Source organism: Balaenoptera ricei, chromosome 20 (assembly GCF_028023285.1).
Source record: "Balaenoptera ricei isolate mBalRic1 chromosome 20, mBalRic1.hap2, whole genome shotgun sequence".
Taxonomy (NCBI): Eukaryota; Metazoa; Chordata; class Mammalia; order Artiodactyla; family Balaenopteridae; genus Balaenoptera; species Balaenoptera ricei.
In genome coordinates this window covers 18,100,600-18,117,876 of record NC_082658.1, presented here as the reverse complement: position 1 = coordinate 18,117,876, position 17,277 = coordinate 18,100,600, and the positions used below count along the sequence as shown (strand labels likewise).

General features: G+C 49.8%; 1 protein-coding gene across 2 annotated transcripts in view; it reads right to left on the bottom strand.

The window, feature by feature from the left end:
• ARHGAP23 (Rho GTPase activating protein 23) overlaps positions 1–17,277 on the bottom strand; it is a 72,741-nt gene that overhangs the window by 10,034 nt on the left and 45,430 nt on the right. For both annotated transcript variants that reach the window (XM_059907665.1, XM_059907666.1), the window contains exons 14-20: positions 16,962–17,092; positions 16,195–16,316; positions 14,449–14,604; positions 9,145–9,223; positions 6,893–6,966; positions 6,533–6,622; positions 5,357–5,482 (exon numbers count right to left, since the gene is read on the bottom strand). In XM_059907665.1, coding sequence (XP_059763648.1) covers positions 5,357–5,482; positions 6,533–6,622; positions 6,893–6,966; positions 9,145–9,223; positions 14,449–14,604; positions 16,195–16,316; positions 16,962–17,092 — 778 coding nt within the window. The remainder of the gene's footprint in view (positions 1–5,356; positions 5,483–6,532; positions 6,623–6,892; positions 6,967–9,144; positions 9,224–14,448; positions 14,605–16,194; positions 16,317–16,961; positions 17,093–17,277) is intronic.

The following is a 17,277-nucleotide window of genomic DNA, read 5'->3' as shown; positions in this document are numbered from 1 at the left end:
CAACTACTGAGCCCATGCGCCACAACTACTGAAGCCCGTGTGCCTAGAGCCTGTGAGGTCCGCAACAAGAGAAGCCACCGCAATGAGAAGTCCGTGCAGTACAACGAAGAGTAGCCCCCACTCGACGCAACTAGAGAAAGCCTGTGTGCGGCAACAAATGCAATGCAGCCAAAAATTAAATAAATAAATAAGTCCTGGCAGTACAGAAATTACAAAAAAGTAAATGAGCTAAGCTCACTAACTGAAAGTTAAAACACACAGAATGTTATATATATTTAAGGATATCCTTATACTTAAAATTAGCATCTAGAAGGTGGATTGAAAATACACACATTAACCTATCAGAGTGGTAATTATTGGGGGATGGGCAGAGTGGGCTTTGGAATGAGGTGGGGAAACAAGGAGACTTGCAAGGTTGATTATGACCTTGGGCCATGAACCTCAATTATTATTCATCATAATCAGGCATATGATTAACTCAAATAAGACAGAAGAGAAACAAGAGATAGAAGAGAAAAGAGAGATAGAGGATGAGGGAGAAATGCAGGATCTGGAGTCAGCTTCGGGCTCAAGTCCACATCAGGTAAATTACCTCTCTATTTACTTATCTTTAAAATGGGCATAATGTATGAGTATCTACTTCTAAAACTGTGGTGAGGATTAAAATAAAATACTGTATGGCTGTTATCTAAAAGACAGGAAGGGCTTCCCTGGTGGTGCAGTGGTTGGGAGTCCGCCTGCCAATGCAGGGGACACGGGTTCGAGCCCTGGTCTGGGAAGATCCCACATGCCACGGAGCAACTAGGCCCATGAGCCACAACTACTGAGCCTGCACGTCTGGAGCCTGTGCTCTGCAACAAGAGAGGCCGCGATAGTGAGAGGCCCGCGCACCGCGATGAAGAGTGGCCCCCGCTTGCCGCAACTAGAGAAAGCCCTCGCACAGAAACGAAGACCCAACACAGCCAAAAATAAAATAATAAATAAATAATAAATTAATTTAAAAAATAAATAAATTAAAAGACAGGAAATAAATAACAAGTGTCGGCAAGGATGTGGAGAAAAGGGAACCCTCCTACACTGTTGGTGGGAATGTAAATTGGTGCAGCCACTATGGAAAACAGTATGGAGGGTCCTCAAAAAATTAAAAATAGAGCTACCATATGACCCAGCAAATCCACTTCTGGGTATTTATCTGAAGGAAACAAAAACACTAACTTGAAAACATACATGCGTCCCCATGTTCGTTGCAGCATTATTCACCATAGCCAAGACATGGACGCAACCTAAATGTCCATCGATGGATGAATGGATAAAGAAATGTGCATATACTGTATGTGTGTGTATATATATACACACACACACACATACATATATGCAGTAGAATATTATTCAACAATTAAAAAAAGGAAATCTTGCCATTTGCAACAACATGGATGAAACTTGAGGGCATTATGCTAAAGTGAAACAAGACAGAGAGAGACAAATACTGTATGATCTCACTTGCATGTGGCATAAGAAACCCCCAAATTATCCAAGTTCATAGATGCAGACAACAGACTGGTGGTTGCCAGAGGTGAGAGGGTGGAGGGTGGCTGAGATGAGTGAAGGCAGTCAAAAGGTACAAACTCCCAGTTATAAAATGAGCAAGTCCTGGGGATGTAATGTACATCATGGTGACTATAGCTAATAACACTGTACTGTACATCTGAAAGTTGCAAAGAGAGTAGATCTTGAAAGTTCTCATCACAAGAAAAAAAAACTTGTCACTGTGTGTGGTGATGGATGTTAACTAGACATTGTGCTGATCATTTCACAATCTACACAAATATTGAATCATTATGTTATACACCTGAAACTAATATAATGTTGTTTGTCAATTACAACTCAATTTAAAAAAACAAAAAAGAATACCATATGTAAAACACTTAGTACAACACATCAATGTATAATAAATGTTAGCTATTATTAATAAAAGGTGCAGTCCCCGGAGACAGGCTGACCAGAGGGAGCCCCAAGAAGCCAGCCTCTAACTCGGGTTTGAGGGAACCTAAAAGTGCTCTGGGAACCTGGAAGTCTACAGGAAGCTTCCGGGTGGCCCATGGTTCTCTGGAAGAATTCATGCTAGCTTATGCCACCCTGCTTTTGCCCATGCTGTTCCCTCTGCCTGGAATGTTCATTCTCCCTTCTCTGCCTGGCTAAATTCTTTATGTCTTTCAAAAACTCCCTGACTATAGTCCCAGCTCTACACCCAGGGCTGGGTTGGGTCTTTCCATGGGGCTTCCCTGGACATAGCCCAGAGGATGAAGAAGTGATGTCTTCAGAGCAGGGCCTGAGTTCCATTCATCTCTGTGTTCCCAGCACCTGCATTTGTATCTGGCATGGAATGACGATGATGGTGGTGGTGGTGATGATGATAGTTAACTTTTTTTGGGGGCGGGGGGGTGGTTTGGCATGCCGTAAAGCTTGTGGAATCTTAGCTCCCCGACCAGGGATCGAACCTGGGCCCCTGGCAGTGAGAGTGTGGAGTCCTAACCACTGGACCGCCAAGGAATTCCAATAGCTAACTCTTATATAACACTACCTGCCAGGCACCATTTTAAGTGCCTTACAGATAACAACTCGTGCAACCCTCACAGTAACATCGTGAGGTAAGTACTATTGTTATCTCCACTTTACAGGGGAGGAAATGGAGGCACAAAAAGAATAAGTATTGTCCAGGGTCCCACAGCATATAAGGAGCACAGCCAGGGTTCAACCTTGGGCAGGCTGGCTCAAGAGGCAGTGCCCTGAACCTCTACACCAGTGCTTCTCAACTGGGGCGACTCTGCCCCCCGAGGGGGCATTTGGCAATGTCCAGAGACATTCTCAGTTGTCACAAGTGGAGGGAGGCTCCTGGTATCTGGCCAAGAGATGCCGCTAAACATGCTATAAGCCACAGGACAGCCCCCAACAAAGAAGAATGATCTGGCCCCAAAGGTCACTAGTGCCAGGCTGAGAAATCCCAGGGCACACATAGTAGGAATCACCACGTGTGCCGAGTGAATAAATGAACAAATGCCTTGGCATGGTCTTTGTTTGGCTTCCAACTGACTAAGTAAACATGAGTATGAGCTGGCTGCTGACTTGCTGATGGGCAGCTGAATACCCGGGTTTGCTCATCTCCACTCTGCCATTATCTTGCTGTGTGACCCCGGGCAAGTCACTGCTCCTCTTTATGCCTCAGTTTCCACCCTCTGTACAATGCAAGGTCAGGTCTGCTGCCTTAAGGCCCCTTCCAGCTCTGCTGTCCAAGAGTTCCACAGAAACCAGGAGTCCTAGGCAGGGAGGCCAGGTGATGGTTGCAGCTGAAACTCCCAGCAGGAGGTCATGTCACCCATGAACTCCAACCGTCCACTGACTGACCAGGGGCTCAGAGCCAGAGCCAGAGCAGTCTCTGTCACAAGTCCCACCCTGCCTGAGCTCGTGACTACACTGATCCCTGGCTACAGAGCCTCTTAGGTGGGCGGGCTCAGTGGGCTCAATGTGAATTGAGGGGGTAGCTCACTCCCTCGACAATAGTCCGGGGCTGATTATGTTCTAATGCCAAGCGGGCAGAGAATGGAGGGTTGCACGCTCAGTTAGTTCCCAGGAAGGAATCCCTCAGTGGGAAAGCCCAGACTGGCATAACCTCAACAGCAAGTCATTCATTCAACAAACACTGAGTGTTCGCCATGTGCCAGGCGCTAGGCTCGGTGCTGGGATTACACCTATGAAGGAGACTGATGTGCTCCATATCCCCCGACCCTGCCCAGAGGAGGAGCCGCCGTCGGCTGGGGACTTCCCCCGGGACCCTAGGGGAGGGTAAGTGGACATACTTTGGGCCTTCCTTCTTCCTGAAGACTGCTGTTCCTGACATCCCAGCTGACCCCAGGCCTTGGGCTTCCTGGGACTTCACTAGGAGCCAGGACTTCACTCCTAGCTTCACTAGGAGCCTCTCTTCCCCGCTGCCCCCCCAAAAGCATTCACTCATGGGGACCCCGATGGCTCCCTGTTGGTTTGGGGAGCTGAACTTTTCCAAGAGAGATAAGCTTCCCCAGACCAAGGCCACATCAGGATCCCTGACATTGCTCACCAGCCCTGGCCTCCCTGACAGCTCTGGAGTGGGCCTCCGGGCTGGGGGTCCCAATGTTAGAGTGCGAACAGGCCTCGACATACCCTCCTATGGCTCAGAGCCCTGACACGTGGTGAAGGAAGGAAACAAGCAGAGAAGGCCAGCCAGCATGACCAAAGTCTACCCATGGCCTCACTTGGCTAACTCTGACCAATCTCCCTCACTCCAAAGCTCCCAGGAGTCAGACCTCCCAGTTGGCCGGGGAGTAAAGCACAGGCTTTGGCCAGACAGTCCCGGCTTAAAATCCTGGGGCTGCTACTTATTAGCTGTGTGACCTTGAGCAAATCACTTTGCCTCTCTGAGTCCCCCAGTTTCCTCATCTGTAAAATGGGAGTAACATGACCTGGTTTCCCTTCCCTAAAGTGTCTATGAGGTGGGGGAGGCTGAGGTTTCCCTTCCCTTGACCAGCTGCCAATCTTATTTCTCCTGGCAGGAGGGTTCTGGTTCCATTCTTTGTGGACTAGACCACAGGCCACACCAAGATCTGGAAATGGAAAAATTTATGATTCATAAAAACATCCCTGAGGGCCCCAGAGTGGGTGGTGCTGCCCTGGGTCTGGCTCTGGAAAACCAAGGTCTCCTGCGCCCTCTGCTGGCCACTCTGGGTTCTCATCCCGTGGTAGATAACAATATGAATCCTTAGAAACACCAGGCTCTTGGGGCCTCCAGGCAGCCGTGAGAGAAAGGTGACCAGCCCAAGACACACTGAACATGCAGCCAGGATCCTGCCCCAGCCCATCATCCGCCCTGCGACATCCGCCTCCCCCTATCCCGGGCATCACTATTTTCTCCCTGAAGTCTCAGTGGGCCTGCAGGGAGAGCTCTGTCCCTAGCTCTGCACCTGTCTGCCACGTTTCTGCCAGGACACCTCTCCTGGGGGCCACCGTCTGAAGGCATCCCTTCTTTCACCCCTTCTGCCCTCCAACCCGGCAGCACCTTTCCCTGACCTTCCTCCTCCCTCCGACCCTCACATGCATCTTGGAAGCTCAGGGCCTCCTGATTCCCCTGCTGGGGATGCAGTATCCCGGAAGGACAGGGATTCAGGACCCGTTCCCGTCCGGCCTTAAAACGCAGCCTACTGCCTCTGAAGGGCATCCACCATCTCAGCAGCATTTTACTCAGCTGCCTCATCCTTCCCTGAGCACATCCACCCAGGCAAGCGGGAGCCAGGGGCCCAGGGGGACTTGGGCCAGGGCAGCTGCTTACGTGCTGGATCAGCGTCTCTACAATCTTGTAGCGGTCAGGCATGTGGGTCACCATGTCCGCCATGTTGTCCTCGGACGTCCTCACCAGCGTTGGCCCGAAGACTAGGGCCAGGTTCCGGGGTTCCATCTGGGCAGGGGAGGGAAGCGGGTCAGCGTCAACACCCCTGTGAGCTCTGACTCCCAGCCCCCCAGGCCTCCCTCACTCTGGGCCCTCAGGCCCCCAGCCCGACCCCATCCTGAGCTGACCCTGGCTTAGGGGCCGGATGCCTCCTTGCCGGGCATGAAGGTGCCTGGTAAGTAGAGAACAGGCCAGCTTTCAGCCCCACTCACCCCAGGCCCGGCACTCACGGGCAGTTCCCCACCTGCACACCCACACTATGCTTGCTAGCAGTGGGAGAAGCCAGAGTGAGGACCCAATGGCAGTTCCAAGGGTGTTTTAGGACCAGGAGAAATCCTATACCTCCCCTCATTTCCCCCACCCCTCCACCGCAGAATCAGAAGATATAAGGGGCTTGCTTAGGAAAAGGCAACACAAGGGATCTGAGCTAGATCAGAGGATAGACCTCCATCAGACCCAGGGGTCTGAGGCTCTCTGCCTCTGGAAGACCCTCAGAAATTCAGGAGATGGCTCTCGGGGGAGAAGCACTGGCCAGTATGCAGGGAAGGGGTGGGGACAGAACAACCCTTAAGGAGGAGGGCGTGGCCAGAGGGGCTTGAGATTATCTAACCTGGAGGAGCTTAGAAGGTGCTGAGGAGGGACTTCCCTGGCAGCGCAGGGGTTAAGAATCTGCCTGCCAGTGCAGGGGACACGGGTTCAAGCCCTGGTCTGGGAAGATCCCACACGCCGCAGAGCAACTAAGCCTGCGTGCCACAACTACTGAGCCTGTGCTCTAGAGCCCATGAGCCACAACTACTGAGCCCACGTGCCACAACTACTGAAGCCTGCACACCTAGAGCCCGTGCTCCGCTACAAGAGAAGCCACTTCAAGGAGAAGCCCGCACACCACAACAAAGAGTAGCCCCCGCTCGATGCAACTAGAGAAAGCCCGCGCGCAGCAACAAAGACCCAACACAACCAAAAATAAATAAATTTATAAAAAAAAAAAAAAAAAGAATATGCGGAGGAGACCCCGGTAGGCTTCCCTCCCCCACACTTCACAGCAGGGCCTCCACCCACCTTGTTTTTCTCCGAGTGGTCAGCTATGGTCTTCAGATGGCTCACAAGGAATTTGAGTGTTTCATAGTAATGTCCTGGGAGATCCCGGATCTGGGTGGGAGAAAGAAGGGGCGTGGGACCAGGCTGTGATGACCTCCGCCTCCCCACCATACCCCAAAGGGGCTCCACTGCCATATCTCAGGGGGTCTGGAATCCACCCTCTAACTGCCCCCCTCGTATAGATGGAGAAACTGAGGCCGTGAGGGGAGAAGGGCTTGCTGAGGTCACAGAGGGAAGTGGTGGCACAGGGCTCGGGTGCCTGGGGCAGTGGTGCTCGCACCGTCCAGTCTGCCCTTTGCCTAACAGCACCCCCCTCCTTACCAGCTTCCGCAGAGTCTGCATCCGCTCCCTCGAGTCTTCAATGCGATTGGCCTCGATGAAGTCATTGTATTTGTCTAGAACACAGTGAGAACTCTTTAGAGAGGTGGGCCTCCAGGCTGACGAGGCCCTGCCGGGAGGTCAGTGTTTTGTGCCGAGGCTGTTCCAGTTTTGGGATGGACTCTGTGGCCTTGTGTTCACGTGACCAAACGCACCACAGCTGCCCTCAGGTGCGCACCTGACCTGGGATAGCCCAGGTAGGTTCGTTTGGGAAGAAATAAGACCTCAGCTGCCTGCTGATCCTGGAAAAGGGGTCCCTGCCCCAGCCTCCAGGACAAGGACACCACAAGGTTGGAAGAGAAACGAGAAGGTTACCTAGAAAGAGGGAGGGGTCTTTCAGCCTCCAAATACCCCTCCCCCTGTGTCAGCGTTCCCCCAACTCCCTTCAGAAAAAGTCCATGGGGAACTTTAAAAAATGGAATGTGTTAAGTTTATCCTAAAATTCATCTGGAAGAATGATGAGGGAGGATTTGCCCTGTTAGGTACTGAAATATACTAAAAAGATAGCACAGTTAAGGCAGGTGATGAAGGATCAGGACAGATAAAGGCAGCACTTCAAGTCAGTTATCTTGTTGGGAAAATAAATCCATTTCTAGCTCACATAATACACAAACAAATTCAGTTGCATGACAGAGCCGAAAACAAAAGTTATTAAAATATTGGGGAAAAATAAGAAAATACTTTTGTAATCATAAGGCATTCTTAAACATGAGATAGACTCCATTAACGGTTAACAGCTTGACTACACATAAAATAACTGTTTTCAATTTCTATACTGAAAAGTTAAAAGGCAATAGCAGACCAAGAGCAAATATTTACAAAAACTAATAAAGGGTTAATATCCATAATGTACAAAGAGCTCGTCTCCTACAAATCAATAGGAAAAAAGACCAAGAACCCAGTAGCAAAATGGGCACATAGTCTGAACGAGCAGCTACAGAGGAAACAGTACAGGCCAATAAACTAATGAAAAGATAGTTAATCTCTTAGTAATGACAGAAATGAAAATGGTAACAATAGTGAGATGCCGTGTTCTCTCTCCGATCAGCAAAAGTTTAAAATATTAATAACATCCAGTGCCGACGGGGATGTAGGGAAACAAAATCTCTTACGCTGCTACTGAGAGTGTGAACTAGGGCCGCCTCCCCAGAATACAACTTGACTTTGGCTTTCAAAATGTTTTCCAGGACTTTAACCCAGCAATTCAATGTCTACGAATCCACCTCCAGGACACTGGCCCAGGTGTGCAGGAACATAGTCAAGGAAAGTCACTGTAACACGTTTCGAAATAGCAAAAATGCGAAGACAACCTAAATACCCAGCAGTAGGGGAGTGATTAGACAAATTATAGTCTATTCAGGCTATGAAAAACTATGTGGTTGGTTTAAAGAAGAATGAGGTAGAGCTCTTTGTACTGACACGAATGAATCTCAAAATTATAAGCCTCCTTCTGTTAAGAACTCAAGCAGTGGTGTGCTGGAGCCGCTCGCTCGCATGGGCTCCTGACAACCAGTTGTGTTTGTCTTTCATGTTGGTGATAGCAAATCGGGAGCTTGAAATAAGCCGTGGTGGGAGTATTTATACCATGGAAACTGGAAAATGCTACACATCATGGCTTTTTTCCCTTGAGAGCCAGATGTGAAACATTTACCAGTGCGCCACTGAACCCGCCCAACTTCAAGCCCTACATATGCGTGTATATCTTTGTCACACGTGTAAGAGAGTCTGGAAGGAAATGCAATGCACTGTTAATAAGCAGCTCAGCAAATGGTCAAGCACTGGGCTCTGGAGCCAGATGCCTGGGGCTGAACCCTGGCTCTGACACTTACAACCTCTGTGACCTTGGGCAAGTCACTTAACCTCTCTGTGCCATAGTTTCCTCATCCACAGAGTGGAAATAATAGTACTACCTCATGGAGTTGTAGGGAGTCGTGCCTGGCACATAGTAAATGCTCAGAAAGTGTTAGGATAACCTCTGCAGACAGGGAATGGGAGGATGACAGGGGCCCTTGCGTTTACTTGATTTCGTATCTGTACTAAGTTTTTTACAAGCGTGTGTTTCTTTTGTATTAAAACAAAAACCCCAAAAGTAAAACCAACACACCCAATTTAAAAAGTGGTCAGGATGCAGCATAGACAGGTATCCTCCCATCCTCCCATCCTCCTCCCATCCTCCACTTCCACCCCCTACTCACCATCGGTGAAAAGAGGCTCAGGTAGCTTTCGGAAGAAGGACTTGAGCAGGCTGCTGATCACGTTGAGGTCTTGCCAGCGCTGCGGAGGGGGCAATGACGTCAGGCCACAGGTAGGGCCCTGCCCAGGTGCCCAAACCCGCACGCCCCCAGGTTCAGAGCCAGCCAGGCCCCGCTCAGGTGCCCACACCTCCATGCTGGCCCAGCCCTAGAGCCCAGTCCGGCCCGGCTCGGGCCCTCCCTGGGATCCACTCATAGCCAGCTCTCCCGAGACCAGGGCTGTCTGGGCTAAGAAGACTCATCACAGTAGGACAGAGTCCCCAGCTAGGTCCTAGCCCCTCCACCACCTGGCCCCAGCACCCCCCTGCTCCAGCCAGCCCAGTGGGCTCGGACATTCATCCACGCAGAGAAAGGAGCAGGTCCCTTCCCTGGTGCAGGCACTGTGGGGGACAGAGGTGAGCAAAACCCATCCCCACACGAGCCTGCCCACTGGACCTCCATTAGGCCTGCTGGTGCCAACTCCTGCTTCCCAGCGCCCCCCACTTAGGGGAGACATTCTCGGACCCCTCTCCTCATCCATGACACAGCTCACGTTCATGCCTGGTGGCTTCCTGTCTCGGGCCCTTTGCACTGGCTGGTTCCCTCCACTAGAACTTGTCTCCCCCTGCCCTTCACATGACTGGCTCCTCCCGAATCTAAACATCTTGGGAGAGGCCTCCCCTGACCTGACCATCGCAGCACAGCCGCCATCACCATCTGTAGCACAGCCCTGACGTTTTTTTCTCCTGTGGCACTTACCGCAGTTGATCGTTACTGTATGCATTAGTTTCCTTGTTCCTGCCTGTTTCCCTGGCGGATCTGTAAGCCACATGAGGGGCAGGGATCCTGTCTGTTTTATTCTCACTGCGTTCCTATCACCTAGCCAGCCCTATTTTTATTTATTTATTTATTTATTTTTATTTTTGGCTGCCTTAAGTCTTTGTTGCTGTGACCGGGCTTTCTCTAGTTGCGGCGAGCAGGGGCTACTCTTCGTTGTGGTTCGCGGGCTTCTCATTGGGTGGCTTCTCTTATTGCAGAGCACGGGCTTTAGGCGCGTGGGCTTCAGTAGTTGTGGCACTCAGGCTCAGTAGTTGTGGCTCGCGGGCTCTAGAGCACAGGCTCCGTAGTTGTGGCTCACGGGCTTAGTTGCTCCGCGACATGTGGGATCTTCCCGGACCAGGGCTCGAGCCCGTGTCCCCTGCACTGGCAGGTGGATTCTTAACCACTGCGCCACCAGGGAAGTCCCCTAGCCAGCCCTATTAACCTGGCACTTAAATGGTCTAAATCTTGAATTCTCAACCAGGGCGACTCAGCCCCCCAGGGACGTTTAGCAGTGTGTGGAACCGTTTGGTTTTCACAAGCGGGGGGTGCCACCGGCATCTAGTGGACAGAGGCCAGGGATACTTCTAAACTTCCTCCAGTGCACAGGATAACCTCCCACAAAAAAGAATTATTCTGCCCAAAGGGTCAAGGTTGAGAAACTCTGATCTTAAATAAATGGTTGTTGAATACAAGAATGAATAAAGAATGGCCGGGTCAGTGTCTCTCCTGTCCACCAGGGGGCACCGTCAGCCTGCACAAAGTCAAGGATAACTCGAAAGGAACTGCTCAGAATAACTCATGTCCAGAAAGCAACAGAATACCCCCAACAAAGACACACAACTCAACAATATACACACTCATTACCATGGGTCCACAGCTTAATGCTAAACCATCCATAGGCTCAATGGGAACGCTTAACTTCTAGCACTCCCCATGACAAATGACACAAACTGATGTCTGAGACAAAATCACACACCCAACACACACAGCACGGCCCCACCCTGGTCCCTCTTCTCCCTGGATGAGGCCCAGCTAATGTGCACACCCAGTGTGGGCTCCTGCCCACCTCCCTCCACTGCCTCCTGGCCCTGATGTGTGGGCTCTTCTCATCTCCCAGCTGCCAAACCCAAGGCCTTGCCCTGTCCTTCTTTTTTTCTTTTCCCCCCATTGGAGAAAAATTTATCAAGGCTAAAGACTGGAAACAACTGAAATGCTTAACTACTAAAGAATACATAAATTATTTGTGGAATATCTATACCATGAAATAAAAAGAGCAATAAAAAATATATGAACTCTAGCTTTTTCAACAAAAGATGAATTTCACAAACAAATTATAGATGGTGATAATCCCATTTTTGTTGTTTTGTTGTTGTTACTTACTCCACCTTTATTGAGGTATAATTAACAGATAAAAATTGTATATATTTAAGATATACAATGTGATTGATTTGATAAATCTATACACTGTGTAATGATTCACACCATCAAGCAGATTAAAACACTTATCACCTCACATAGTTACCTTTTATTTTGTGGTAGGAATACTTAAGGTCTAATAGCTTAGCATATTTCAGGTATACAATATTTAATTATAGTCACCATGCTGTACATTAGATCCCAGAATTGCCCTGTCCCTCTTGACCCCTCCTATGCCTAAGCATCTGCCCCCCCATCCCCAGCCTCACCTGAGCTGCCCTCTCCTTCTGTCCCACTCAGAGCCTGGCCCTTGCAGTTCCCATGCCCACCCTCTCCCCAGACGGCAGCTCCCTCCATCGTCTCACCTCTGTGCCCCAGCGTGACCCCACGCCCACTCTGCAATTCACCCTCGGTCTAGTGCCTGATTATGCATCACCCCCATGTGGGTGACTTACCACCACTCCAAGTCCAATGCGGTCCCTACCTGACACATCCTCCCTCTCCTGCCCTACTCCCCAGGTCTGCCAGGGACAGATACCACCAGTCTGCAGCTCAAAGTTTTGGCTCTTTCCTACCCCTCCTTCCTCCCTCTCATGCAGTCAACTCCTAGAGCTGCTCCCATCCTCCTTACCCCCTCCCCCTGGGACCACCAAGACCTCCTGACCCCTCCCACAATATCGGTAATTTCTTCCCTAGATGCCCTGCTCTGGGCCTCCCTCGTTCGTGTCCATTAGGCATAAGCTAAAGCACTACTTTCTCAAACCCTACTCTCATTTATGCCTCCCCAGCTGAAGAACCATCAAAGGCTCCCTATTGTCCATTGGCTCAAGGTCAAAGGCTTTAGTGAAGCCATCAAAAGCCCTCTGTCCCCTGCCCTGGGCCTCACCCTCTCCACTGCCAAGCCCAGGAGGTGGGTCCATTCTCTGTCCTGACACTCAGACCCTTCTCTGGGATTTTGGAAAATGCCATCACCCGCTGCCTGGACTGCCTTCCTATTCACCTGCCCCTTCCTATTCATCCTTCAAAGATTCAAACACCTGCTCCAGTCCCCAGCATCCTCTCCTTCCTCATCAAACAATCTGGTCCTTGATGAGAACCAGCTTTTTCTCTTGTCCACTATTTCACACGTACTCATCTTGTCTCCCTAGCTCCTTCCCAAGGACAGGAAGACTATCTTACATTTTCACATACAGCTTCAGCGTACTGTTGACTCATGGGACTTCACTGTCCAGATCCATGGTTTTGCAAAACATCTTTTCCAGCAGAGCGCTTTTTGTCAAGTGAAATGATACATGAAAACCCAATATGAAAAAAACCAACATAAAAAAGCAGACAGAGCAAAGCAGGTTACTCTAGTTCAAGTAAGGATGGGGGGTCCTGGCCTCCCACAGCACCTCTGGGGAACCTTAGAGTTCTGGGAAACATTGGCCCTGCTGCAAACTCTTTTTTTTAATTGAAATATTTATTTGGATATTTTCCCCAGTTTTACTGAGATATAACTGACATATAACCTGCTGCAAACTCTTTTTTTTTTTTTTTGGCTTAAACAACAGAAATTTCTTTTCTCACAACTCTGGAGGCTGGGAAATCTAAGAACAAGGTGCCGACCCATTCAGTTTTTGATGAGGGCTCCCTTCCTGGTTTGCAGGCACTCACCTTCTTGCTGTGTCCTTACAAGATGGAGCAGGTGAGTCAGGGAGCTCTCTGGTGTCTCCTTTCACAAGGACACTAATCCTATCGTACCAGGGCCCTGACTTTATGACTTCATTTAACCTTAATTACCTCCTAATCGGCCCTATCTCCAAATAGACTCATCTTGGGAGTTAGGGCTTCAACGTATAAATTTTGGGAGGACACGATTCAGTTCACAGCACAAGAGAAAGAGGAGATGATTGTTACAGCAGAATTCTGGAGGAATCCAGAATTCTCCAAAAGAGGATTGTGAACACTGTTTAAAGATATTAACATTTCTCTCTATAGCAGAAATGACGAGTTGTAGTGAAAGTACGGAAACATTTTTAGACAGGACAGACATTTCAGGAGTCTGCATTAGACGGCCTAGATCTTCTTTGGAATGCTGCACTCTACCTCCTTGGTCTGCTGTTATCCACTTTTCAGAGTTATTTGATAGTTACTTTCTATATTCTGTCCAGAATTTTTAGAAGTAATCAGTAGGAAAGATTGGACAGAGTGTGCTTGCTCTATCTTAACTGGAACCAGAGCCCCGGTATGTAATTTTTTTTCCTGCTCTAAACACATCTTTTTTTTAAATTGAGGTCTAGTTGATGTACAGTGTAAGTTTCAGGGGTACAGCATAGTGATTCACAATTTTTAAAGGTTATATTCCATTTATAGTTACTATAACCTGCTGCAAACTCTTGTGTAGTTGTCAGATCCCTTCACGAGCTGCTCTTGTCTCATCTGATCAGCCACCCACGTTGCTGGCCGCTCCAGCAAACACCATATACTCCCCTTCTAACCAGGTGTCTGCAAACCTCAGCCTGTAGGTCAAATCCAGCCAACGACCTGTTTTTGTGTGGCCCTTGAGCTAAGAATGGGTTTTGCATCTTTAAAAGATTGTGAAGAAAAAGAAGGAAGAGAAGGAAGAGGATAAGGAAGAGGAGGGTTTGCAACAGACCATGTGGTAACCAAAGTCTGGAATACTTGCTACCTGGCCCTTGACAGAGAAGGTATGGTGTCTGCCGGCAAACCTTAGGGGCCCACGCCTTTCCCCAGGCTGTTCCCTCTGCCTGGAGTGCCCTTTCCTGGCTTTCGCTGGCTTTTCATGGACTCTATTCATCCTCAAGGCCCAAAAAACTGTCACCTGCCAGCCTCTGTCTCCGGGCTCTCAGGCCATGGCTGCAGCTGGGGTGATGCCCTTCCCCATGGCTGGCCTGCAAAGGCAAGTTGCGTCTTGCCCACCTTGGGGCCCTGACCCAGTGCCAGGCACACCACAGGGTACAATGAACAGAACAGACACCACCACATTGGCCCCCCTTCCATAGACCGACACCCCCCAGTCGCACTCACCTCATCCTGCAGGTTGATGTCCCCGGGGCCACGGTTGAGCTGCTCCTGCAGGCTGGACACCACTGCGTTGTTGCCTGGCACCCGGTAAATGCCCGTGGACTCCAGCCCCCGTGCCTCCACAATGCGACAGCATGCAGCCACGATCAGGGGGACACGCTGGGGACACAGCAGGGCAGGGGTGTTAGGAAGAGTAAGAACAGCATTCTCTGGGAGAAAATACTTGCAAATGATATGACCGACTAATAAGGGGTTAATAGCCAACATACATAAACAGCTCATACAACTCAACATCAAAAATACAAACGACCTGGGAATTCCCTGGCGGTCCAGTGGTTAGGACTCTGCACTTCCACTGCTGGGGGCCAGGTTCGATCCCTGGTCAGGGAACTAAGATCCCACAAGCCGCGAGACACGGCCAAAAAAAAAAAAAAATACAAAGACCCGATTAAAAAAATGGGCAGAAGAACTGAATAGACGTTTTTCCAAAGAGGAAATGCAGATGGCCAAGAGGCACATGAAAAGATGCTCAACATCGCCAGTCATGAGGGAAATGCAAATCAAAACCACAATGAGATACCAGTTCACACCTGTCAGAATGGCTGTCATCAAAAAGACCACAAATAACAAATGTTGGCGAGGATGTGGAGAAAAGGGAACCCTCGTACACTGTTGGTGGGAATGTAAATTGGTGCAGCCACTGTGGAAAACAGTATGGAGGTTTCTCAAAAAAACTAAAAATAGAGCTACCATATGACCCAGCAATTCCACTCCTCGGTATATATCCAAAAAAAAACAAAAACACTAATTCGAAAAGATACATGCACCCCAGTGTTCACAGCAATATTATTTACAATTGCCAAGATATGGAAGCAAACTAAATGTCCATCAAAGATGAATGGATAAAGGAGATGTGATGTATATATATATCTATATATATCTATATATATATATACACAATGGAATACTACTCAGTCATAAAAAAGAATGAAATTTTGCCATTTGCAGCAACATGGATGGACTTGGAGGGCATTATGCTACGTGAAATAAGTCAGAGAGAAAAAGACAAATACTGTATGATATCATTTATATGTGGAATCTAAAAAATAAAACAAACTAGTGAATATAACAAAAAAGAAGCAGACTCACAGATATAGAGAACAAACTAGTGGTTATCAGTGGGGAGAGGAAAGAGGGGAGGGGAAGCATAGGGCTAGGGAATTAAGAGGTACAAACTATTAGGCAGAAAATAAGCTACAAGGATATACTGTACAACACAGGGAATATAGCCAATATTTTATAGTAACTATAAATGGAGTATAACCTTTAAAAACTGTGAATCACTACATTGTACACCTGTAACCTATATAATATTGTACAGCAACTACAGTTCAATAAAAGAAAAAAAGAACAGCATTCTCCACCAGTGGGCCAGAGGTAGGGAGAACAAGCTGGGGGCAGTGCAAGGCCAGAACCCCAGGGGTTCTGGTGGTTACTAAGGCTCTCACTGTCTCCGGTCTGGAAGCAGAAATCGCACCAAAGCCTCGCCATGATCTAAGAAGGAGCACCAGCTGGGAGTCAGGGATTGTGGGCTCTGTCTCAACTCTGCTGCTCCCTCGCAGGGCTGCTTCCCCAGCTGTGTCTGTAACACGCGGTGGAGAGCTGGTTCCAAAGTCCCTTGCAGCTCTGACCCTCTGTGCCTCGGTCTCCCCACTTCCCTGCTGGCTCTGGAGCACGGCGGGAACCCACCTGGTTCTCTGTGGCTGGCTGGCACTCCTCCAGTCGGACCCCAAATGCCCTGGGGGCTGCCTTCTTGCTCTTCTTGATGATGTTGATGCCCCAGGGGGTTCTGGGGGTGGAGACACTGTCATCTGGGGTTGGGGACGGCAGAGAGAGGCAGGGTGAGCTGGGGGCCCGGGGAGGGCCAGCCACCACACTAGGTCACACACGCTCACACACCACATTCACACACTGGACGTATGGGGACTCCGTCAGAGAAGCAACCGGGGTGCTGAGGGCTGATGGCAAATTATAATATCCCAGCAGAGATGGCCGAAGAGATGAGGGTGTCTACCCTGGAGGAGAGAGGCCTCAGAGTGATACACGGACTTCTGTATGGCTGAAACAACAAGGTGGGAGCCATAGATTCTGGTACAACCGAAGGAGGAACTTTCTAATGGCCAAAAGTGTGTGAAGATGGAAAAGGCCACCTGCAGACAGGATGAGGCTCCTGATCCTGAAGGGACACAAGGAGAGACTGGAGGACCACACAGCTGGGATGTCATGGAGGGAAATCAGGCTCCGGGCCCTTCCAGCCCTGAGACCCTGAGGGCCCCGGGACCCTCACAGGCATGCACATGTGGGCAGACACACGAGGATAACTGTGGCACACACCTACAGGCACACACATCGCCTGACACACACACACAGGCCCTCCGCTCCCATGCAGACCCACAGGCTGACCCCCCCTCCCCACGCGTGGGTGCACACCACCCCCTTAGCAGCCACCTTCCTACCCTTGCTCCCTGCAGGCTGGTCCTGAGTCCTGAGGCCACGTGCCGTACTCTGTTTGAGGAACTCAGACTTGAGGCCCCCCAGGCCACGAGAGCCTTTGGGGGAGGAATCAGCTTTGGGCCCAGAGCTATGGCTGTGAGGGAAGAGGGGAGAGGTCTTCACTGGGGTGACCCAGCATGCCACCTGCCCTGGCCTCCCACCTCTTCGGACCTCCCCTCCATCCCCTCCATGCCCTTCTGGGGACTGGAGGCCTCAATGCCCCTGCCACCCTCCCTGCCCCCAGCAGAGGGCAATTCTGGGGCCACCCTCAGGTCTGAA